At 46.1% G+C, this 25,225-nt stretch overlaps 1 protein-coding gene across 2 annotated transcripts in view; it reads right to left on the reverse strand.

Annotated features, from left to right (window-relative positions):
* LIN9 (lin-9 DREAM MuvB core complex component) overlaps positions 1 to 25,225 on the reverse strand; it is a 50,143-nt gene that overhangs the window by 22,732 nt on the left and 2,186 nt on the right. Inside the window, exons 2-6 of one of the 2 annotated variants that reach the window (XM_044290860.1) lie at positions 22,404 to 22,436; positions 21,361 to 21,449; positions 18,649 to 18,753; positions 17,255 to 17,388; positions 16,907 to 17,032 (exon numbers count right to left, since the gene is read on the reverse strand). In XM_044290860.1, coding sequence (XP_044146795.1) covers positions 16,907 to 17,032; positions 17,255 to 17,388; positions 18,649 to 18,753; positions 21,361 to 21,449; positions 22,404 to 22,436 — 487 coding nt within the window. The remainder of the gene's footprint in view (positions 1 to 16,906; positions 17,033 to 17,254; positions 17,389 to 18,648; positions 18,754 to 21,360; positions 21,450 to 22,403; positions 22,437 to 25,225) is intronic. The other variant, XM_044290861.1, reaches the window with a different exon arrangement.

The following is a 25,225-nucleotide window of genomic DNA, read 5'->3' on the forward strand; positions in this document are numbered from 1 at the left end:
ACTACTATAATACTGCTCCCTATGTACAAGAATATAACTACTATAATACTGCTCCTATGTACAAGAATATAACTACTATAATACTGCCTCCTACGTACAAGAATATAACTACTATAATACTGCTCCTACGTACAAGAATATAACTACTATAATACTGCTCCTACGTACAAGAATATAACTACTATAATACTGCCTCCTATGTACAAGAATATAACTACTATAATACTGCCTCCTATGTACAAGAATATAACTACTATAATACTGCTCCTATGTACAGGAATATAACTACTATAATACTGCCTCCTATATACAAGAATATAACTACTATAATACTGCCTCCCATGTACAAGAATATAACTACTATAATACTGCCTCCCATGTACAAGAATATAACTACTATAATACTGCCCCCTATGTACAAGAATATAACTACTATAATACTGCTCCTATGTACAAGAATATAACTACTATAATATTGCCTCCTATGTACAAGAATATAACTACTATAATACTGCTCCTATGTACAAGAATATAACTACTATAATACTGCTCCCATGTACAAGAATATAACTACTATAATATTGCCTCCTATCTACAAGAATATAACTACTATAATACTATATAAAATCTGTTTCTCTTCCGTTCAGTAGGGGACACAGGCATTGACCATGGTTATAGCTACTGCCACTAGGAAGCGACTAAGCAAAAGAAAGTGTTAGCTCCTCCGCTCAGCTATATCCCTCCTGCAGACACTAATCAGTTTGTACAATAGCAGTAGGAGCAGTCAGGAGAAGGCAACAGCAAAAAGTAAAAAGGAAGAAAACCAGAGAAGGGGTCATCCTGAAGAACCAGAAGGATCCATCTAGGAGAACCAGTAATGTACATACAGGGTGGGAGCTGTGTCCCCCAATGAACGGAAGAGAAACAGATCTTACGACAAGTACAAAAATCTAGTTTTCTCCTCCGTATCATTAGGGGACACAGTGTTGACCTGTTCCAGAGCAGTCCCCGGGGTGGGTCATAACTAAAGAAGCCATCCTGCCAATCCGAGGACCGCTTTCTGCAAAACTACGCCCCAGAGAAGTGTCAGAAGATGCAAAGTGTGCACTCTGTAAAACTTGGAAAAGTGTGCCCAGACGACCAGGCAGCCGCCCTGCACCCCTGAAGGGCCGAAACCCCATGATGTACTGCCCAACCATTGCCCGAGTAAAATGAGCTGTAACCCGGAAGGGTGGAGCCCGGTCACTGATGCGGTACGCTTCCACCATGGCCAAACAAATCCATTGGGAAATGGAAACTTTGGAGACAGCCAGCCCTCGTCTCGGTCCCTCCAGAATGATGAATCCGTCCGTCGGAAAGAGGACGTCTGAAACAGAAAGATGCGAATCCAAACCAGATGCCCGCTGATGATGAAGGGCGACCGACAGGCAAGAGCCGCTAGAGCCGACACCCTACGGATGGCAACTACTCGCCCTGTGAAAGAGGAGATGTATAAAAGGCTGATGCGGCTCAGAAGGGAACCAGCCTCTAGGGGTGACAACAAGGACAGTACGACCGCTCTACCCGGGGAGGGGAGCCATGTAGACATCCCACATATGCAAACTGAATAAGTGCATACCTAAAACTACATGGAGGCAACACTGATGCTGTCACCGTAGTAGAAGGTAGAGGCAATGCACTACCTGTAGAGGCCTGAAGCCCGCGCCCTAGAAATCGGCAGATTATACCATGCACCGAAAGCCGTACTAATTCCCACGAGAAGTGAGCAAACCCATACATATAAGGCCTGGAGGATCTATGGGTGATGGCAGAACATGAGCACAGTGCCACCTGTGATGAGGAAATGTAGGCACAATCACAGCTACAACTAGTGAGAAGGTTCCACCCCTAGAAGGGGGACAATGAACCAGAAATACTCCCCCTGGGACAGAGTCACACAGTAGGGACACAGAACAAGAGTAGCCATAGATATGGCCAGCGCAAGGCTGCCTCATAGGGGGGAGGCCATAGCCGAACCATGGTTTCCAGGACCAGAGGGGAGGCTCCCCCTGAGAAAGAGGCCAAACAGCAGTAAACACCCAGAATATGGTGCTAGCGCCATCCTCCACTTGAGGCGAAAAGGAAACTGACAGAGAATGGATGTCGATTGTGTTGAGTCCACAGCCTGTCAGCTACCGTCCCACCTAAGAAAGACTGAAAATGCGTAGAGCATCACTCCGCTGACTGAAAAGGGAAACCCGACACAATCCACGGGTAGTGTAAGCACAATGTCACGGATGGTGTAACAGAAAACAAAGTTACAAATAAGGATCCGACTGGCTTGATCCGAAACTAAGGAACAAAAGGGTGACCCGTATTTATGCCCTGAAACTCTCCCTGTCTTCTCAGCCCATGCAAAGATCTCTATAATAGAAAATTGCATGCCCTCGTGCCTCGACTGTATGACACTTGAACACCCTATAATAGTGAGGGGACACGACCACCGGCTCCCTACACTTAATACGGAGGGAGTCAGGGTCACCTAGGATCAAGCAAACAGGAAAACACAAATCAATGAACAGACTTATCTGTAGAAGGATCAGTTGTAGCATCCAGCATGTACACACTCCAGGAAGTTGTATAAACCGCAAAGTGATGCAGTATGGGAAGGGATTTAAAGGGATGCAATCAGTGCAACTACATGACAGCTGAGAGAGGCTAACGAGATGACAAAACAAAAGCAAAACAAAAGAACCTCAAGCAGGAGGTTCTGAAGAACGTCTGTCAGAGCTTCTCAGATGTCTGGTGGTGACAGTACCCCTCCTTCTACGAGTGGACTCCGGACACTCAGAGCCCACCTTCTCAGGATGGGACCTATGGAAAGCCCTGATGAGACGAGTGGTCTTAATGTCTGTCACTGGGACCCACATCCTCTCCTCAGGATCATAACCCTCCCAATGAACGAGGTACTGGAGAGAACCGCGGACAACACGAGAATCCACAATCCTAGAGACCTGAAATTCAAGATTACCATCAACCACAATCGGAAGAGGAAAAGACGAGGGTACAATGGGTTGGACATAAGGTTTTAATAAGGACTTATGAAAAACATTATGGATCTTCCAAGTCTGAGGAAGATCAAGACGGTAGGCAACAGGATTGATGACGGACAAGATTTTGTAAGGCCCAATAAATTTAGGACCCAACTTCCAGGAGGGAACCTTCAATTTGATATTCTTAGTAGACAACCACACCAGATCACCAACATTCAGGTCCGGACCAGGCACACGTCTCTTATCCGCCACACGCTTATATCTCTCACTCATGCTCTTTAGATTATCCTGAATCTTTTGCCAAATAGATGACAAAGACGAGGAGAATCTGTCCTCATCAGGTAAACCAGAAGACCCCTCTCCAGAGAATTTCCCAAACTGCGGATGAAACCCAAATGCACCAAAAAATGGTGACTTATCAGAGGACTCCTGACGACTGTTATTTAAAGCAAACTCAGCAAGGGACAAAAAAAGAACACCAATCCTCTTGATTCTCCACCACAAAACAGCGCAGATATGTCTCCAGATTCTGATTGACGCGCTCCATCTGGCCATTCGACTGCGGGTGGAAAGCAGAAGAGAATGACAACCGAACCCCCAAGCGAGAACAGAAAGCCTTCCAGAATCTGGAAACAAACTGCGTGCCCCTATCAGAGACTATGTCTGAAGGAATACCATGCAATTTGACAATGTGATCAATAAATGCCTGGGCAAACCAGGAAAAGGGATGAAATGCACCATTTTGCCAAAACGGTCCACTACTACCAGAATCACAGTCTTCCCGAGGAACGAGGCAGGTCCGTAATGAAGTCCATGGACAGATGTGTCCAAGGACGGGAAGGAATGGGTAACGGAAGGAGAGGACATGATGGCCGTGAATGAGGGACTTTGGCACGAGCGCAAGTCTCGCAGGCTGCCACAAAACCCTCAACCGACTTATGAAGCGCAGGCCACCAGAATCTCCGAGCGATGAGATCCACTGTGGCTCTTGCCCCCGGGTGCCCAGCAAGGACAGTATTGTGGTGCTCCTTAAAAAACTTGTGTCTTAAAGCGAGAGGCACAAACAACCTCCCAGGAGGACAAAGATCAGGAGTCTCTGCCTGGGCTGCCTGAACCTCTGCCTCCAATTCAGGATAAAGAGCAGAGACCACCACACCTTCAGCCAAAATGGGACCCGGGTCTTCAAAATCCCCACCTCCCGGAAAACAACGTGACAGGGCATCCGCCTTCACATTCTTAACCCCAGGGCGGAACGCGACAACAAAATTAAACCTTGAAAAGAACAAAGACCATCGGGCCTGTCTCGGGTTCAGACGCTTGGCTGACTTCAAGTAGGCCAGATTCTTATGGTCGGTAAACAGGGTTATAGGGTTTCTGGCTCCCTCTAGCCAATGGCGCCATTCCTCAAAAGCCAACTTGATGGCCAACAATTCCCTATCTCCCACATCGTAATTTCTCTCTGCGGAGGAGAGTTTCTTCGAGAAAAAGGCACACGGTCGCCATTTGGCAGGAGAGGAACCCTGAGACAAGACCGCCCCCACACCCACCTCAGAAGCATCAACCTCAACTATGAAGGGTAAAGATACATCAGGTTGTACCAAGATGGGAGCGGAAGCAAAACTCTCCTTGATATTAGAAAAGGCCTTACGCGCCTCTACCGACCAGGAGGAAAAATCCACCCCCTTTCTAGTCATATCAGTGAGTGGTTTAACAATAGAGGAATAATTCAAAATAAACTTCCTGTAATAATTGGCAAAACCCCAAAAACGCATCAGCGCCTTCTGATTCTCAGGAAGCTCCCACTCAGGCACAGCGCGGACCTTCTCAGGGTCCATGCAAAAACCAGAAGCGGAGAGAAGAAACCCCAGAAGTTGAATTTATGGAACCGCAAACACACATTTTTCCAGTTTAGCGTACAATTTATTTTCCCGCAGGATGAGCAAGACCTGACGTAAGTGTTCCTTACGAGTTTTGAAATCAGGAGAAAAAAATCTAAATGTCATCTAGATACACTAATACAAATTTACCCATTAAATGATAAAAAATGCTGTTCACAAAATGCTGAAAGACGGCTGGAGCATTCATCAAACCAAAAGGCATAACCAAATTCTCAAAATGGCCCTCAGGGGTATTGAAGGCCGTCTTCCATTCGTCTCCTTCTCTGACCCTGACCAGGTTGTATGCCCCTCTTAGATCCAACTTGGAAAAAACTTTAGCCCCAACAATCTGGTTAAACAGGTCCGGGATCAGAGGAAGCGGATAAGGGTCACGAATAGTGATACTGTTCAGCTCCCTGAAATCCAGACAAGGTCTTAAAGAACCATCTTTTTTCTTAAAGAAAAAAACCAGCGGCAACAGGTGACTTCGAGGGTCGTATGTGTCCCTTTCTCAGACTCTCAGAGATATAAGCACGCATAGCGACCCTTTCAGGTTGGGAGAGATTGTATAAATGAGATTTAGGCAGCTTGGTGCCTGGGATGAGATTAATAGGGCAATCGTACTCCCTGTGAGGGGGCAAGTCCTGAACTCCACTCTCAGAGAAGACATCCGAAAATTCAGAGAGAAAAGATGGTACAGTCTTAGTAGAAACCTCAGAAACAGATGTCGTGAGGCAATTCTCTCTGCAAAAGTCACTCCAACCATTTATTTGCCTCGCTTGCCAATCAATGGTGGGGTTATGTTTAGTGAGCCAGGGTAGCCCCAACACTAGAGGAGTAGGCAACCCGCTTACGACAAAACATGACATCCTCAACATGAGCATCACTCATAATCAAACGGATATTGTGAACTATGCCCTTTAACGATTTCTGAAAGTGGAACGGAATCAATAGCAAAAACAGGTATGTCCTTTCCCAAAGTGCATACCTGGAAACCATGAGTTATCGCAAACTGATTATCAATAAGATTGACAGCTGCTCCACTGTCTACAAAAATCTCACAAAAAATGTTCTTGCTCTCTAGCGCCACCCTGGCAGATAGGACAAAACGGGAACTACAAGCAAACGGAAAACCTTCAATTTCCGCATCAACCTTGCCAATAGTAACAGATAGAAAAAAATACTCTAAAAACGTTCCATTTGTTTCTTTATTACTCTCAAAAAACTGCCTGAATCTCCTAGAGGGACAAACATTTGCCAAATGATTTATACCTCCACAACAGAAACAAACCTTCCTATGAGAGCTGAATCCTCTATTGTCAGAGGCAAGCAAACCCAGCTGCATGGGCTCCTGCTCAGAGGGGATTGAGAGAGACTGAGACCCCTGCGCACTGAATGAGACCACCGCACTGTCCTGGGACTGAGTATGACAGGAAGGAGTGATCTCTCCTCTCTCTCTAAGACGCCTGTCATCACGAACGGCCCGAGACATGGCAGTGTCCAAGGAGGTAGGTCTCATGAAAGGCAAATGCATCTTTCAATCCCTCTGAAAGACCATGGCAAAATTGACTTCGGAGTTCAGCATCATTCCAACCAGTATCAGCTGCCCATCGCTGAAATTCTGAACAGTATATCTCTGCGGACTGTTTACCCTGGTATAAAAGACGTAGTCTAGACTCGGCCAGAGCAATATGATCCAGATCATCATATTTCTGACCCAGGGCTAAAAAAAAAAATTCATCCACTGATCGGAGGGGCCGTGCCCCCTCCGGCAGCGAAAAGGCCCAGGACTGAGCGTTATCCCTGAGGAGCGAGATGATGATCCCCACCCTCCGTTCCTCATCACCAGAGGAATGCGGAAGTAGGCGAAAATGGAGTTTGCAAGCCTCTCTAAAATGAACAAAATTCTCACTACCCCCGGAGAACGTATCCGGGAGCGAGATCTTAGGCTCAGAACAAACTCCATGAATGCAAGCTGAACCGGTCACCTGAAACTGATATACAGTTTTACGGAGATCTGCTACCTCCAATGAAAGACCCTGCATGTGTTCAGTCAAAAGTGAAACCGGATCCATGCTAGAGACGGTTTTGGCGGTTTATAATGTCACGGATGGTGTAACAGAAAACAAGAAGTTACAAATAAGGATCCGACTGGCTTGATCCGAAACTAAGGAACAAAAGGGTGACCCCTATTTAAGCCCTGAAACTCTCCCTGTCTTCTCAGCCCATGCAAAGATCTCTATGATAGAAAATTGCATGCCCTCGTGCCTCGACTGTATGACACTTGAACACCCTATAATAGTGAGGGGACACGACCACCGGCTCCCTACACTTAATACGGAGGGAGTCAGGGTCACCTAGGATCAAGCAAACAGGAAAACACAAATCAATGAACAGACTTATCTGTGGAAGGATCAGTTGTAGCATCCAGCATATACACACTCCAGGAAGTTGTATAAACCGCAAAGTGATGCAGTATGGAAAGGGATTTAAAGGGATGCAATCAGTGCAACTACATGACAGCTGAGAGAGGCTAACGAGATGACAAAACGAAAGCAAAACAAAAGAACGTCTGTCAGAGTTTCTCAGATGTCGGGTAGTGCAAGCACTACTGGTACTACGGGTAGTGCAAGCACTACTGGTACTACGGGTAGTGCAAGCACTACTGGTTGCGCAAGCACTACTGGTTGCGCAACTACTCCACCAATAGAAGGAGGGTAATGCTACCGGATCTACAGTATGCAATTGTGGTGCCACTAATCCACCTATAAAAGGGGGAAAACCAAAAGGACAGATGACAACCAGTATAAGTGCAATTACTCCGCCTGCGGAGGGGGTAATGCAACAGGACGTATGGTATCCAGCGGAAGTGCAGTTACCTGCCCAATAAAGGAGGGTAATGCAATCGTCTGTATAGGAACCAGTAGTAGAGCAACTACTCTATACAAAGAGGGTAATACCACAAAATGTACAGTATACGAAGTATACGAGTAAGTGCAAATACTCCTATTACGGAAGGAGAGGAATGCTAGCGGAAGGAGGGTAGTGCTACAGGACTTCTGGTATCCCATGGTGGTGTAAATAGTCCGCCTATGGAAGGATAACAATGCTACCTGATGTACAGGAGCCCACCGAAGGTGCCAATACTCTGCCTAAGAAATGTGCAAGCACTCCGTTCCTTTAAAAAAAAGGAGTGTAATGCTACCGGTCGAACGGCACCCACTGGAATTGAAATTACTCTGTCCAGAGTTAGTGGCGCTACTCCGCCTATGGAAAGAATATAATGGAATGGACTGTACGGTACCCCATGGAAGTGCTATTACCCTGTCTATGGAAGAAGGGTAATGGTACAGGCTATACAGTACCCAATGGAAGTGCGAGTACTCTGTCTAAGAAGGAAGTTTAACGCTACCGACTGTACGGTATCCAGTGCAAACGCAAATTACTCCGCCTATGAAAGGAGTGTAATGCTACAGGAAGTACAGCATCCAATGTAAGTGCAATTACTCCACCTATGGAAGGAGGGTGATGCCATAAGCTGCACGGTATCCAGTGCAACAGCAATTAATCCGCCTTATGGAAGGAGGTAATGCTACAGGTAGTACTAAGTGCAATTACTCCCCCTATGGAAGGAGAGTAATGCTATAAGCTGAACAGTACCCAGTGCAAGTGCAGTTACTCCGCCTTTTATGGAAGGAGGATAATGCTACAGGCTGCACGGTAACCATTGGAAGTGCAATTACGCCGCATTTTTTATGGAAGTAGGGTAATTCTACAGGCTGTCCGGTATCCAGTGCAAGTGCAGTTACCCTGCCTTTTGTGGAAGGAGGGTAATGCTACAGGCTGCACGGCATCCAGAGCACGTGCAATTACTCGGCCTATGGAAGGAGGCTATGCTTGTGCAACTACTCCACCAATAGACTTTTTTTTTTATATACAGCTCAATTCTAACCAGACAGACCTAAGGGAACTGCACCCACATCCATCTGTACTAATAATCAGCACCGCAAACCTCAGCAGAGCCCAGAAGCACCTTCTTCAGCACAGTAGCACTGAGGCAAGGAAGGGGTTAAGCAGAAGGCAGGGGCGGAGCTTATTGGCAGCTGGTGGGACTAGAGCAATTACTACACCAGGTTGGACTCTCATCAACAACACATACCGCTTGGCTTCCAAATGCACATGCAGGTTAATCACCAGATTACTAGGGCATTTTTCTTAGGCCTCATGGACACGGCCGTTGCTTTGGTTCGCATCTGAGCCGCAGTTTTTGCAGCTTGGATGCGGACTCATTCACTTCAATGGAGCCGCAAAAGATACGGACTCTGTTACGTGGTCCGCAAAAAAAAATAAAAAAATAACCTGTCCTATTCTGGTCTGCGTTTTGCGGACAAGAATAGGCAGATATATTAATAGCTGTCCGTGTTTTGCGGATCCGCAATTTGCGGACCGCGAAACACACAACGGTCGTGTGCATGAAGCCTTACGCTGGGTTCAGACCTGAGCGTTCGGGATGGAGCGCTCTGTATGCGCGATTGTACGGGCGTTTGCAATCGCGCATACAGAGACAAGCGAACGCCCATTGTCGCGCGTTCCCGCTAAAGTCTATGTACGGGAACGCGCGACAAGACGCCCCAAAGAAGCTCCTGTACTTCTTGGGGCGTCGGGCGTTTTACAGCGCGATCGTACGCGCTGTAAAATGCTCAGATGAGAACCATTCCCATAGGGAATCATTGGTTCTTGCCTGTTGAGCGTTTTACAGCGCGTAGGAACGCGCTGTAAAACGCTCAGGTCTGAACCCAGCCTAAGGAAACAACCTAATAACACACTGAGCTATTAGAAAAATTCTGAGAATAAACAGAAGTCTCTCTAATACTGCTCCTATGCATAATGCTCCTATGTACAAGAATATAACTACTATAATACTGCCTCCTATGTACAAGAATATAACTACTATAATACTGCACCTATGTACAAGAATATAACTGCTATAATACTGCCTCCTATGTACAAGAATATAACTACTATAATACTGCCCCTATGTACAAGAATATAACTACTATAATACTGCTCCTATGTACAAGAATATAACTACTATAATACTGCTCCTATGTACAAGAATATAACTACTATAATACTGCCTCCTATGTACAAGAATATAACTACTATAATACTGCCTCCTATGCACAAGAATATAACTACTATAATACTGCCTCCTATGCACAAGAATATAACTACTATAATACTGCCTCCTATGTACAAGAATATAACTACTATAATACTGCCTCCTATGTACAAGAATATAACTACTATAATACTGCCTCCTATGTACAAGAATATAACTACTATAATACTGCTCCTATGTATAAGAATATAACTACTATAATACTGTTCCTATGTACAATACTATAACTACTATAATACTGCTCCTATGTACAGGAATATAACTACTATAATACTGCTCCTATATACAAGAATATAACTACTATAATACTGCTCCTAAGTACAAGAATATAACTACTATAATACTGCTTCCTATGTACAAGAATATAACTACTATAATACTGCTCCTATGTATAAGAATATAACTACTATAATACTGTTCCTATGTACAAGAATATAACTACTATGGGGGGCGGAGTTTGGCCGCTGAGCTGCATGGCTGCCGGTGACTGAGCTCCTCATCCTAGCCGGCACAAACCCCCTTTTATAGCACCTTTTAGAAGCTTGAAATGGGCAAAGTGGAGAGAGATCGCCCCAGGGAACCTGCTGACCCACCTGTGAGCCGCTCCAAACAGCCTGACATGGAGAAATTCCTGAGGAAAGCTGCCAAGGGCACCGCTGCTGGGACACCTAAGATGGCGCCGGCTCCTTCTATTCATTCCGATCCGGATGAATTTTCGGAAGCGGGAAGTATTTCGGATGCATCCGAATATAAAAATCGCAAGCGGGGAACGAATCTTTCAAAAGCGATCCTTCGCGAAATTTTGGACTCTGCGCTAGCTCCCCTGAAGCAGGACTTGACTGAAATAAAGACCGATCTCCGATCCATCGGCCAGAGAGTCGCTGCACTGGAAAACTCGCAAGACGCGATTATTCGCTTCGGTGAGGAAACTTGCTCCACCCTTGGTTCGCATAAAGATCTTCTTAACGATGCCCTCCTGCGAATTGAAGATCAGGAAAATCGCAGCCGGAGACGTAATATTCGCATCCGCGGCCTCCCTGAAATATTCGCATCGGAAGTTCTTGAAAAAATCGCGAAAGAAATATTCGCGAATCTTTTAACTCCAGAAAGAGCAGCAAATATTGTCATTGAACGCATACATCGCGCTCTTCGCCCCAAGCCAAAGGCTTCAGACCCTCCGAGAGATGTTGTCTGCGGTATCCTCAGTTTTGTGGACACTGCGGCTCTATTGAAAGCCAGTAGAGAGGCGGACCGCCTGGAATATGAAGGCTCGCAGCTGCAGTTCTTTCAGGACTTGGCACCTTCCACGTTGGCAAAGAGACGTATTTTGCGTCCGCTTCTTGAAGTTCTTAAATCTTCCGGGACCCAGTTCCGCTGGCTGTACCCCTTTGGCTTGGCCGTCGTCAAAAACGGACGGCAGATCACCATACGCACGCCTCAGGACCTATCCGGGGCCTGGGTCCCACTGGGTATTGCTCCAATTGAAATTCCGTCCTGGATGCCGGCAGACCAGGGAGATCCTATACCCTCGCCTCCGACTGCAGACACCTGGTCCCTTGTGCCTGCCGGGAAGAAATCCCGACCCAGTCAGAGTTCCCAGGCCTCCGCTGCTGCGGGTCGCTCTCCTCATCGCTGATTCCTCTCTGCTACGTTGGCCACCATTTTCGCCGTTCACAGTTCAGGTGTTCTCCTGAAGTGGACCTCCGGAAGTTACGGTTGTCTCCTGTTATATTGTTCAGGACATGCATAGGAGCCGTCTAGCCTTTTGACATGGCCTTTCTAGGTGTATCCAGGCCTCTGTTCACCTCCCTGAGGACTTCACCCTCCTGAATGTTATCTACCTCTTCCCTCCCACCCCCTCTGCACAGGGGATTTGTTTGCCGTTGTTTCCCTCATTGACTTCCTTGTTACCTGATGGCCTTTTCATGGCCTCTCCCAGCTCTACGAGACCCCCCGCCTGATGGATCCCGGCACCAGGCCGTGATGAGAAAGGATCCTCTGATTCCCAGGCGCTCCGTGGAGCTCTTAGTTCTGCATTCTGTGATTATGATTTACTGTTTGCATTATTGTCTCCCTTCTTTTGCCCTCATGTGTTTCCCCTTTTGTGTCCTCTTATCCCATCCTAATGTTCTTACTTGGTTCGCTCAGATTATGATTGCTTTGTGCTTTCCTGCTGACTTAACATGGCTTCTCTTATAGTTTCTTCCCTTAATGTCCGGGGCCTGAACGAGCCGTGCAAAAGATCCCAAGTGATTTCCTTACTACTAAAAGACAAAGTTTCGATAGCCTTTTTTCAAGAAACACATTTCCGGGCAGGTAAGATTCCCAATCTTCCTTCCAAAAAGTTCACTCAGTGGTTCCACAGCGCACAGGCCTCCGCTAGCCGGGGTGTCAGTATTGCCATTCACAAGCAGGTACCCTTTGCGGTTACAGCCTCCTCCTCGGATCCTGATGGCCGGTGCTTATTTGTGAAGGGCTCTATAGCGGGCACACCGGTTACACTGGCCAATATTTACGCGCCAAATAGGGGACAGGTTGCATGGCTGGTTCAGACCCTCGCTGCGCTGGCTGCATTCAAACAGGGTATGGTAATTCTGGGGGGAGATTTTAATGTGACCCTAGACCCACTTCTGGATTCCTCCTCGGGGAAATCGGCTATCACTCACGTACGTCTTAGACGCCTGAAGGTGGCTCTGCGTAAACTAGGTGTTATTGATACCTGGCGTACCCTGAACCCCACGGGTCGTGACTACTCGTTCTACTCCCATGCCAAGTCCTCACACCACAGATTAGACTATGTCTTTCTCTCCTCTGAGCATGTCAAACAAATTGTAAACACCCGAATAGGCAACATCACGGTGTCGGACCACGCCCCTGTCTTTCTGACAGTTTCGCTGTCCACCCTCCCTACACGGGAATGGAACTGGCGTCTCAATGAGACCATCATCCAGGACCAGGCGTCATCTGAGAAAATAGCCACCTCCCTCCAGGAGTTCTTCAGTACTAACACCGCAGGTCCCTCCCCTCCCTCCCCCGCTGTAATCTGGGAAACCCACAAGGCCGTGATCCGTGGAGAGCTTATCGCTCTCGGCTCCCATCTTAAAAAACAAAGAGCCCAGGCCATGTCCACCCTCCTATCCCGTATCGCCACCCTCGAGCTTAGCCATAAGCAATCCCAAGCGTTAAGCCTTGCGGAGGAGCTTTCTGTCGCGCGATCTCAATTAAAAGATATGTTGAACGTTACTTCAGCTAAATTACTCCTTCGTGCGCGCTTCAAATCCTACGCACATGGCGACAGGGGGAACAGACTTATGGCGGCGCTAACTAAACAACAATTTTCTGACTCCTTCATTCCGGCGATCAAAGATGCGGCGGGCAATCACCTTAAGTCTACCCCTGATATAGCCAAAGCATTTTGTGCCTTCTACGAAGACCTTTACAACCTCCCGCCCCCTCCTGGGTCATCTCCCGGCTCCGTCGCGGAGGCCTCGAATAAATTCCTCTCCTCCCTTCAGCTTCCCTCTATATCCCCGGATCAGTCCTCCCAACTATTAGCTCCCATCTCTGGCCCGGAAGTCCTGAAAGTCCTAGCCACTATCCCCTCCGGTCGCAGTCCCGGCCCTGACGGTTTCACCATCTCTTATTATAAAACTTTTAAATCTGTCCTAGCCCCTCAATTTAGCTCCCTAAGTAATTATCTCCTGGGTGGTGGCCACCTCCCTGCCCAGTCACTCACAGCCCACATCACCATTATCCATAAGGAGAATAAAGACCCGTTGCAATGTGGCAGTTACCGCCCTATCTCCCTACTAAACACGGACATTAAATGGTGGGCTAAGATCCTGGCTCAACGGATTCAAAAAGTTCTCCCGGATGTTATTCACAAAGAACAAGTTGGCTTTGTCTCTGGCAGACAGGGTAATGAGAATACTGTTCGCCTCCTTCATCTCATGAACTGGGCACGGTCTACCTCTACCCCGCTAGCTCTGCTGAGCACTGATGCAGAGAAAGCTTTTGACAGAGTGAGCTGGCAGTATATGTCACTGGCTCTGTCGAAATTTGGCTTTCCTGACCAACTCATTTCCGCTATCCTCTCTCTGTACTCTGCCCCCTCTGCCAGGGTCAAAGTCAACGGCACTCTTTCACCCGCTTTTGCCATTACTAATGGCACTAGGCAGGGTTGTCCTCTCTCCCCCTCGCTTTTTGTGATAGTCATGGAAACTCTCCTGTGCAAAATCAGGCAAGATCCCGATATTGAAGGTCTCCAGAGAGCCTCCCACACTCACCTCACGGCGGCTTTTGCAGACGACCTCCTTATTATGACCACGAACCCTGAGACATCCTTCCCCCGGCTACACTCTATATTTGAAGAATTCGGTTGGGTCTCCAATTTCAAGATCAACTATAGCAAATCCCTTGCCCTGAATGTTACATGTAAACCCGCTCTTGTTGCGTCGCTTAAACGCTCCACCCCCTTCACTTGGGCCGCTCGGGACATCACATTTTTGGGGATTCACATCTCTGCGGATCTGAATGACCTTTACAGCCTTAATTACACCCCTATGCTCAACTCAATTAAATCCCATCTACAGTCGGTAAAACTTCCCTTCATCTCCTGGATAGGCAGGAAGAATTATCTCAAGACCTTCATTGTCCCCAAACTCCTATATCTGCTGCAGACGTTGCCCATATGGATCCCGCGCTCGTACTTTACAGAGTTGCGTAGGAGATTCTCCCTTTTCCTCTGGTCGAACAAACCATCTAGGATAGCTTATTCCACATTGACGAGGGAGAAGAGGTTTGGTGGCTTCGGCCTTCCCGATGTCCACCTGTATTACACTGCCACGCACCTAAATAGGTGCTTCTCTCTTCTTTCCCGTAGCCCCTCAAACCTATGCACAGCTCTAGAGCGAAGCCTAGTTACATATAAAGATTATCTCGTCCTGTGGGGGGTCCGTAGCTGTACGCCCTCACATTCCTTTGCCTCCCCCATTTGGAAGGGCATGCTCGTTGAATGGGCTAAACTCTATAGATCTAAAGATCTGAGATTCCCGAATCCTCGCCTCCCTCTGCACTTATTGCAAAACTTAGTTCATCCCGAGACCACTGCCCCTTCAGGTGTTTGGTATCAGTTGTCTAACCACACACTACAGGAGGTTGTGTCTGCGAGTGGGGACTTGGCATGGGACACGATTCGGGCCTTGCCTGAGGTTCGAAAGCAATCCTTCTTGGCTCTCGCTGCCTTTCGCAAGGATATTGCGATTTTGAAACTCCCTCCCTTCTGCACGGAAGAATCCACCTGGCTGGAAAAGAAACTAGATATGCCGATCCCCCCGAAGAAGCCCCTGTCAACTCTCTACAAGGAGTTACTCTCTTCCACACCCCCAGTACTATCCTTTTAGTGGCCTGGGAGAAGGAGCTCTCGTACCCCCTCTCGGAACCCGAAAAAGCATTTATCCTCTCCAACTCTCACGGATTCAGTCGTTGTATCAAAATACAGGAAAATTCCTTTAAGCTTCTTACGCGTTGGTACAAAACGCCTGAATTCCTCCATAATCTTAATCACGAAATACCCGATCAGTGCTGGAGGTGTGGAACAGAGAAGGGGTCCCTATCTCACATATGGTGGTCCTGCAGTCTAATCCGTCCCTTCTGGACACAGGTTGAGAGCCTAATCGGGCGCATTTGCGGCTCCCCTATAAGTCTAGATGCGCAATTAGTCCTGCTTTGGTGCCCCAATATAACCCTCGCCCCTTCTAAAAACAACCTACCAACGTTACTTCTAACTGCTGCCCGCCTGCTAGTCCCTCTGCTGTGGAAGAACGACTCTGCACCTACGCTGCTGATGTGGCAAGAGAAAGTGGATCAGATATGTCGTTTTGAAGAACTGGCTCACTGGGAATCTCACACTCGCCCTCGTTTTCTGGACATATGGAGTCCCTGGAAAGCCTATCGCCACCCGGCGTCTTGAAAGACCCTGTCATGATCTGACTGACACCGCCATTATTGAACCCATCACCCCCCCCTCCCTCCCTCTCCCTCCCTCCCTTCTTCTTGTTTGGTATTTCTTTATCCCTGTCCGTTGTCCTGTTTGTCTATTTGTGTTCCCCCCCCCCCCCCTTCATTTGTTTGGCTTTTGTTATATTTGATTGCACTATTCTGATGCCATCTGCGTATGGCGTTTGCTGTATTGTGGCACTTTATAACTATTTGCTTTCTCAATAAAAAGAGATTTGGTTAAGAATATAACTACTATAATACTGCTCCTATATACAAGAATACAACTACTATAATACTGCTCCTATATACAAGAATATAACTACTATAATACTGCTCCTATGTACAAGAATATAACTACTATAATACTGCCTCCTATGTACAAGAATATAACTACTATAATACTGCCTCCTATGTACAAGAATATAACTACTATAATACTGCCTCCTATGTACAAGAATATAACTACTATAATACTGCCTCCTATGTACAAGAATATAACTACTATAATACTGCCTCCTATGTACAAGAATATAACCACTATAATACTGCTCCTATGTACAAGACTATATCTACTATAATACTGCCTCCTATGTACAAGAATATAACTACTATAATACTGCTCCTATGTACAAGGATATAACAGCTTTAATGTTGCCCCTAGTGTGAGGCTCTGTATGGCTCCTTGCAGTACATATACTTAGGGCAGCACTGTATTCCACCCTGTGACGGCACAGACATTCGCACTTATCCGCGTGTATCTTGCCTCACGCTCCTTTGCTCACCAAGCAGTTGGTGCTGAGACTTTAGTAAATTACCTTCGAGGTTTTCCCATCAGTCGTCGAATTTTTCCCCATTCTACTCTGGTGAGTTTTCTTGTCTTAAGATTTGGAAAAGATTCTTTTAGGCAAACACAGAAATCATTATCCCCTTCAAAAAGAGGCCTGAAATTGAGAAAGAGGGGAAAAATAGCAAAATGTTAAAAAATAAATAAATAAATAAATAAAAATATACGATTGTGCCCTGAGGTAAAGCAGACATCATGCACGGAAGAACGTAAGATGACTGCGCAGTAACCTCTGTTTAATCTTATGAATTTTCGTGAAAAAAAATAAAAATAAAAATAAAAAAAATCAACAGCAGAGGAATCGTTTTTTGTCACTCACTTGTCAATATTGGAATAAAACCACTCGTATATACACCATTTATGCGCCTTGGGGAGTTTCAGCAGATTCCGGAGCCTGTAGCCTATTTTCTGCGAGGCTTTTTTCACCGGTGTGGTTGTGGCGGCTGCTAACTTCTAAAACAGAAAAAGGGAGCAACTTTTAATGTAAAAAATAAAAAAATCCCACATACAAACGGTAAACTAAGGTCTCTGTCACACGCCTGTGAGGACATCTGTGACGAGACGGGCAGTAGTTCACCAGTGAAGGATCCGTGTTTGGTCCATGTGTCATCCGTATTCCACGGACACTGCTAGGCTGAGAATTTCAAGGGCGTCTCCTAACGATGGTCCGTGATCATTGTTGACAGAACACGGATGGCATCAAGGCCCATAGGCTATGATGTGCGTGAGGGATCCGTGACCACACACAAAAATACACGGTGTCACAGTCTGTGTGAATACACACATTAAAGGGTCCATTCACACGTCCGGATGTGTTTTGCGGACCGCACATCGCTGGCACTCTCATACAAAATGCCTTTTCTTGTCCGCAATTGCAAACAAGAATAGGACATGTTATATTTTTTTGCGGAACAGAAGTGCGGATGCGGACATCGGATTCCGGCCCCATTGAAAATGAACGGGTCCGCACCTGTTCCGCAAAATTGCGGAACTGATGCGGACCCACTTTGCGGACGTGTGAATGGACCTTAAGGTGAATTGTTACATGAGGAGTCATGGAGACCACGGACAGTACACGTCTGAGAGTCACCGATGTGTGAAAGAGATTTAGAGGGGTTTTTCCGGAATTTTTATATTGATGACCTATTCTCAGGATAGGTCATCAATATCCGATTGGTGGGGGTCTGACAATCAGCTGCACTTTGTGAGGGTTTATGCCTCTCCCTAGGCCAAGTGACATCACGTTCATGGGTTAGTCGCAGCTCAGCCCTCATTCAGTTACGATACCAAGCACAGCCACTAGCAAACTGATGTCGCTGTGCTTGGTCAGCTGTCAGGAGCGCCAGTCAGCGCCGCGGTATACTCAAACTGCTGATTGCTAAGGGTCCGACTCGCAAAAAAAGGGGCAAAATGGATGTTTTTTTAATTTTTGGGTCGCTTCTCCTCCCACAAAAAAATAAAAAAAGTGATCAAAAAGCCGTACACGCCCCTGCGAAAAACAAAAACGCAAAGTCAAAAAACCTCCGGGCTAGAAAGGGTTGAAGTCATGACGCCAGTGTGAACAGAGCTTTAAACCGTACCCTTTAACAAACATCCAAGATGATCTGCTGGAGGACCCCTTTGGTACACAGAATATAAGCAGCGTTGGATGCAGGGGATGGGAGATTTAACAGACACGATCGGGTCAGGGCTCTGCAGGTGGCTGCACGTTACCTGTGGTGTCATGGTCGCCTTCTGGTTCCTTTTTGGCGATCGGGTATTGATCTGGTGATCTTCTTCATCACTAATAAGTCTGCTCCTTTTCGAACTCCGGTGGGGCTACGGAAAAGACAGTGCATCCGGTTGGCACTTGTTAGGGGGATACCGTGAGCTAGCATCATGGTCAATGCCTAGGACAGGCCTGGGGGGTTGGGGGGGAATTCCCGCTTTTTATCCTTTTATTGACGCTTTCTATTATAATCAGAACATTTGATTTTTTACAAGCCTTTCTGGGATCGCAGTCCCTTGTTCTTTTTTGGTCGAATACACACATATAAATTATAGGTATAATAAATTTAAGTTATGAAACAAAAATATATCTAAATATAGAACATTGATGTTAAGACGGGTGGAATAAATGTATTGTAAATTGTGTGTATTATTTATATACTCACCCATATTTTTTAGATGTTCTAATTATTTAGTTTCCCCTAGGGTGCCTTTTAATTTTTCCATTGGAGTCATCAGATTTTCTATTTCTTGAATTTGTAGGCGAGTTTCGATAAAAGTTTTCAATTTTTTAAAGAAATCATGTGGTTTTTTTTTTGCCTTTGTTATTTAATGTACCGATTTTCTCCATACACATCATATACTTCATTTGGGATATCACTTCTGAAGTTGTGGGGGTTGTCTGGTGTATCCACGATTTCATAATACATTTTTTAGCTACTTAGTACGGCATGGATTATTTGTGGGATTTGAGATGTTTGATTTTTTTCATCTTGCTCTTTGTAATTAAAAAATATACGATATCGGGTCCAGGGTTGTCACGATACCAAGATTTTGATTTGATTTCGATACCATAAATATGGTAAGTATTGCGATACTCGATACCACGCAGAAAAAAATAAAACCCCAAAAAATATAAAAAAAAATCCACATGCATTCCGCATTTTAGGGAACAGTCCAATACTATTTTTTGGGTGGGCAAGGTGACTAAAAATGGCGAATCTCCCGGTTTAGATTTTTTCACTGCATAGGAAAGATTAAAAATATTTTAATAGTTCACACTTTTTTGGGCGTGGCGATATGTCATTTTAATATTGTTATATATTATATTGTTTTATAGCATTGTAATATTTTTTATTGTTTATACATTTTATATGTAAAATTAGGAAAGGGGGCGATTTAAACTATTAGCATTTTGGTATTTTTTATTCTGGATAGATCAGCATCTGACCGGCGGGGGTCCGACACCCGGGACCCCTGCTGATCAGCTGTTTGAGAAGGCAGCGGCGCTGGCAGTAGCGCCGCGGCCTTCTCGCTGTTTACCGTAGGTCCAGTGACGTCATGACTAGCATCAATGGCCTGGGCGGGGCTCAGCTCTGTTCACTTGAATAGAGCTTATTCCCTCCCAGGCCATTGATACTAGTTGTGACGTCACTGGGCCTGCGGTAAACAGCGAGAAAAATGCAGCACTTCTGCCACCGCGGCTGCCTTCTCAAACAGCTGATCAGCAGGGGTCCTGGGTCTGCCGATCAGATGCTGATGATATATCCAGAAGATATATCATCAGTTAAAAAAAAACTGCAGAACCCCTTTAATAACTTTTAGCCCCCTTAGAGGCTAGAACCCTTGTCCTATTCACCCTAATAGAGCTCTATTAGGGTGAATAGGATCTTACACTCAGCAGCAGGGAGAATACCAGGGCAGCCAGGGCTTCAGTAGCGTCCTGGCTGCCATGGTAACCGATCGGAGCCCCAGGATTACACTGCTGGAGCTCCAATCGGCAGCAGCTAACCCCTCACGTGCCGGGTCTGTGATACCACTGCCGCTGGCACCCACTGCCTACACTTGAATTAATCTGTTAATTACATTTATTGGTTGCGCAGTGACCACAGTCCCTCCTCTCCTCCTCCCTGCTATACCCCTATTGGCAGCAGCGACACAGTGGGGGAGGAGGGAGCGAGCTCCCTTCTCCATTGTGCTGCTGAGGAAAACATGGCACGCGCTGAGAGCGGCGCATGCCATGTTCTCTGACACTAGACTGCGCAGCAGCACAGCCTAGTATCGTTAAATAGTAAGACCCGGTATCGCATCGATCCGGGTCTAAAAGTATCGATTGGGTATCGATACTTCGATACCCGGTGCAACTCTAATTGGGTCTAGTGGTAAAGTTACTTTCCAGTGTGTTTCTAGATATTTTTTATAAAATTTATAAATTGCTGCTTTTAATGGGGTTGTCTTACCTTTGATATCAGTGCCATATGCCACCAATATAAGATGGGTGCGCAGCATGCTGTCCAATCATTTCTATGGGAGGTCCGGAAATAGTCAAGCGAGCGTGCTGGGCTATTTTTTGGAAGTCCCATAGAAACAAACCCTCTGCGGGGGTCTTGTTCTGGAGATAGGTGTAGGTCTATCCTACCAATATGTCAGGGAGTTCCCAACCTGCAGCCCTCCAGGTGTGGCAAAACTACAACTCCCTGCATGCCCAGACAGCCTACAGCTATCAGCAGGGCGTGATGGGAATTGTAGTTTTACAACAGCTGGAGAACCGCAGGTTGCCCATCCCTGACATATGCCATCAATGTCTCAGAAGAAAGATACCCTTTAAGGGGTTTATCCAACCAATGAAAACAAAAAGTCTAACTTTTTCATGATGCCCGTTCTGACAAATTAAATCTAAAATTATTTTTTTCACCCTCATAGGGTGTCCGCACTCACCAGCTCGGTCACTGGGTTGCTTCCACCTTTCCACGTCAGGGTTTTCTGAGGAGAGAACTTTTCATTCCACGTACTTGATAGACTTCCTTCTGTAGAAAAACAAGCCGGGCTGCGGGTTCATTTACAATGAAATTCAAGTCCTAGTAATCCCACGATAACACAGTGACTGCGTGTGGGCAAGTGCCCATGCTTTATACTGAAGCACTGGTCCTAATCGTCATTTTACAATGTAATTTCACATATGACTTTTTAACAAGGGCTTTCAGATGTCTCAGCACATGTTTACTGCGCATGCTCTGCTGGGCTGCATCATCAGACGTGGCGCTTACACCGATGCAGTCCAATAGTCCTGGCTTTTACTCCTCCCTGATAATAACTGGCCCCGGGAATACATAAGGCTGGATTCACAGGACATTATGGGGCCGATCTGAGGAGGACAACTCCGCACCATGAGAGGAAGGGGAGTATCAGGGCATTGGTATTTGCTGCTTGGAGGACATGAGAGGGAAGAGCAGGAGTCTGTAGGGGGGCAACCGATATGCCATGGCTGACAGTAGTAGTCCCACAACTCCGGTTCACGTGATTTTTCAGATTTTACCAGTCACACAACTCGTTGCCGTGTTGCCCCAGCATAAAGGGCTATTCCCACCACAGACACTTGTCTGCCATACATATTTGACAGATTTGGGTGCCACAACTTTATACAGCATGGGGGTCCCCCTGTTTGGAGACAGGTGTGGACCCCAAATCGCAGTGAATATCTTTTTGTTTTTGCAGTTTTCTGATTGCAGCGCATGCGCATCAATGCTGTCAGCAGCATGTCTCCAATGTCAATAGGGATGTGCTGGTGACAGAGGAGGGGGATACGAGCGATCGGATTAACCAGCCCTCATTCATTTCCCCATCATCACCAACAGTAAGAATGAATGTCATAATGGACGGCGATCGGCTTGCAATCCTGTTGATCGACGCTCGTTATGGGCAGAGCACCCGCCTGTGTGAACGGACCCTTAATGAATCTATGGGTGTATGGAGGCTCTCACCTTTCAGACTGACCAGCGCCTTCGCTGAAGAATCTGAGGAGACAAAAAAAACACAATCAGAACATAATACAATACAGGGAAATGCTCAGCGCAGATCATGAGGCATTTGTTGTGCGAATATGATGTCGCGCAACATTTTTTATAATGATAATCTATGGTGTCACGCTACCACTGCGACACGACAGTCGCACAAATGTCCATCCACGTTGGATTTTTGGGCAACTGTCGCGCTGCAGTTGCAGCATCATGACACAGTGTGACACCATAGACCAGGCATGGCCAACCTGCGGCTCTCCAGCTGTTTTAAAACTACAACTCCCACCATGCCCTGCTGTAGGCAGTCTTATCATGCTGGGAGTTGTAGTTTTGCAACAGCTGGAGAGCCTCAGGTTAGACTATCATTTTAAAAAAGATCACACAACATTAATGCGACACACGTCACAATGTAGTTGTAATCTGAATATCAGATTGGTGGAATCAGACTCCTGGCACCCCCGGTCCTCAGCTGTTGAGGGGGGACGATCGCTGCGGCCTCTTCCTCTCTGAGCACATGGCCTTTGTACACCTCGGTTCCATTTGAGTGAACAGGACTGAAGCTGCAATACCAAAAACAGCCACTATACAATGTACGGCGCTGTGCCTGGTCTACTATGCAGAGGTGGCAGAGCTTGGCTGGGCCTGGCTGACTGTGGGGGGGTATCGGGGGGAGTCAGACCCCCACTGATTAGATACTGATGATACAGGCCATCCATATTTCAAAATTATAAATCCACTATGAATCCAATCAAATCCGTGAGCAATACATAATGTAGAGGCAAAAACTATAAAAAAAAAAAAAAAAAAAAAAAAAAAAAAGAAGAAGATCATCAAACATTGAAGTACGTAAAAAAAATTAAAATTAAAAAATGGGCAGTCTACACTCAATTCCAGAAGGTACAGTCAGTCTGTAGCAGTGATGGCTAACCTTGGCACTCCAGCTGTGGTAAAACTACAACTCCCAAGATGACCCCCTTGCTTGGCTGCTCCCAGAACTCTATAGAAATAAATGGAGCATGCTGGGAGTCGTAGTTTCACCACAGCTGGAGTGCCAAGGTTAGCCATCACTGGTCTATAGCATCATTTAACCCCTCAGGCACCAGGGTACGCATACGGAAGATCCAGTATCGCCTCCCTGTGGACAAAACGATTTTTTCTGTGCAGAGGTTTCTGTTAAAGAATCAACAGTTTTAAAACTGATGAATCTCTGTTACGGGCTGAAGAAGAATAATGCTGAATAATCACTGTGGTTCCCCCTCCCTAAATGGAGGTTACTCCGGTGCCTTTTCTTCATGCGCTGAATAGTGCGACCGATGCACCACAGAACGCACGGACAGAAGATAAACTACAAAAGGTAGAGGAACGATTAAAAAAAAATTAAAAATGTAAAGAAATTCATTGGGTCGCTGCAGATCTGAAGGACAGCAATGGCGATCAACACAAGGTTGGCGCCAAGAATCGGGCACAAAGAAGATGATAAATCTCCCCCCAAGATATGTTCTTCTCTATTCACTCCTAAAGATAAATTCTGAATTTTGCTGGCTTCCCGTTTCCTGAGAGCAGTGCATTGTGGGAGGTCAGGTGACCGTTATGTCAGGTCTCCACCTGACGTCTCCCATCGCTCAGATCTTATCCTTTCCGATCCTGCCTGGTGGTCGCTTCTCTTTCCAAGCAGAACAGGCAATCGGGTATTCAGGGGAATAATATCAGGTCCTTGATGAGGCCTCGGGGGGCGGCTTCATCAGCCCCACTGACAATCCGAAGATGCAATGACAACGTGACACTGATCTTCATGTCGCCGTGTAATTCCAGCTTCACTGTGAAATGCGGAGACCTGGCGGTGACTGAGCATGTGCGACCACCAGCACTTAGCACATTAGGTGGACGTACACGTTGCCATTCACTCTGAACACCAGATGGCGCTATACTATGAAAATAAATGACTTAAAAGGGTTATCCAAACCCGTAACGACCCGCACTACTCAATTTATTGAGTACAGTGAACACCATAAAAAAAACAATGCCAGAATCACCACACACAAAAAAAAAAATATGGAAAAAAAAAAAAGAGGGGAAGAAGCGATCAAAATTACCCCAAAATAATGATACCAATTAAAACTACAAGCAAAAACCAAACCCTCACACAGCTGTGTAGAATGAAAAATAAAAAAAGTTATAGATCTTGAGATGTGGTGATGTAAAAACATTTTCCTTTTTAGAAAGGACTTTTATTGTACAACAGTAGCAAAACCTAAAAAAAAAAGCTACGTATTTGGTATCGCTGTAATCGTACCGACCCAGAGAATAAAGTTATGTTATTTATATAAGGGGTTGTCTTACTTCAGCAAATGGTATTTATCATGTAGAGAGAAAAAGTTTCCCGGACATATCCCCTTCTTCACCCAGTCAGGCCCCCCCCCCCCCCCCACTAATATGAGCATCTGAGCATTTCACAGTACGAGGCCCCATTCAAGTCAATGGATCCGCCAAAAATACGGAACACATCCGTACTTCATCCATATTTTGCGGATCCAAACTGTAGAAATGCTATGCCCAGCCCATATTGCTCATGTGTTTGGTGATTAGTAAGTTACAGTTTCTGTATACGATCCGCAAAAAACTGATCAAATACGGAAACCATACGGATATGTTACGTGCAATAACGGAACGTTAGAGGACTTAAGGCCTCATGCACACAACCTTTTTTTTTTTTGCGGTCCGCAAACCGAAGATCCGCAAAAAACGGAAGCCACCCGTGTGCCTTCTGCAATTTGCAGAACGGAACA

This window comes from Bufo gargarizans, chromosome 4 (assembly GCF_014858855.1).
Source record: "Bufo gargarizans isolate SCDJY-AF-19 chromosome 4, ASM1485885v1, whole genome shotgun sequence".
Classification (NCBI taxonomy): domain Eukaryota; kingdom Metazoa; phylum Chordata; class Amphibia; order Anura; family Bufonidae; genus Bufo; species Bufo gargarizans.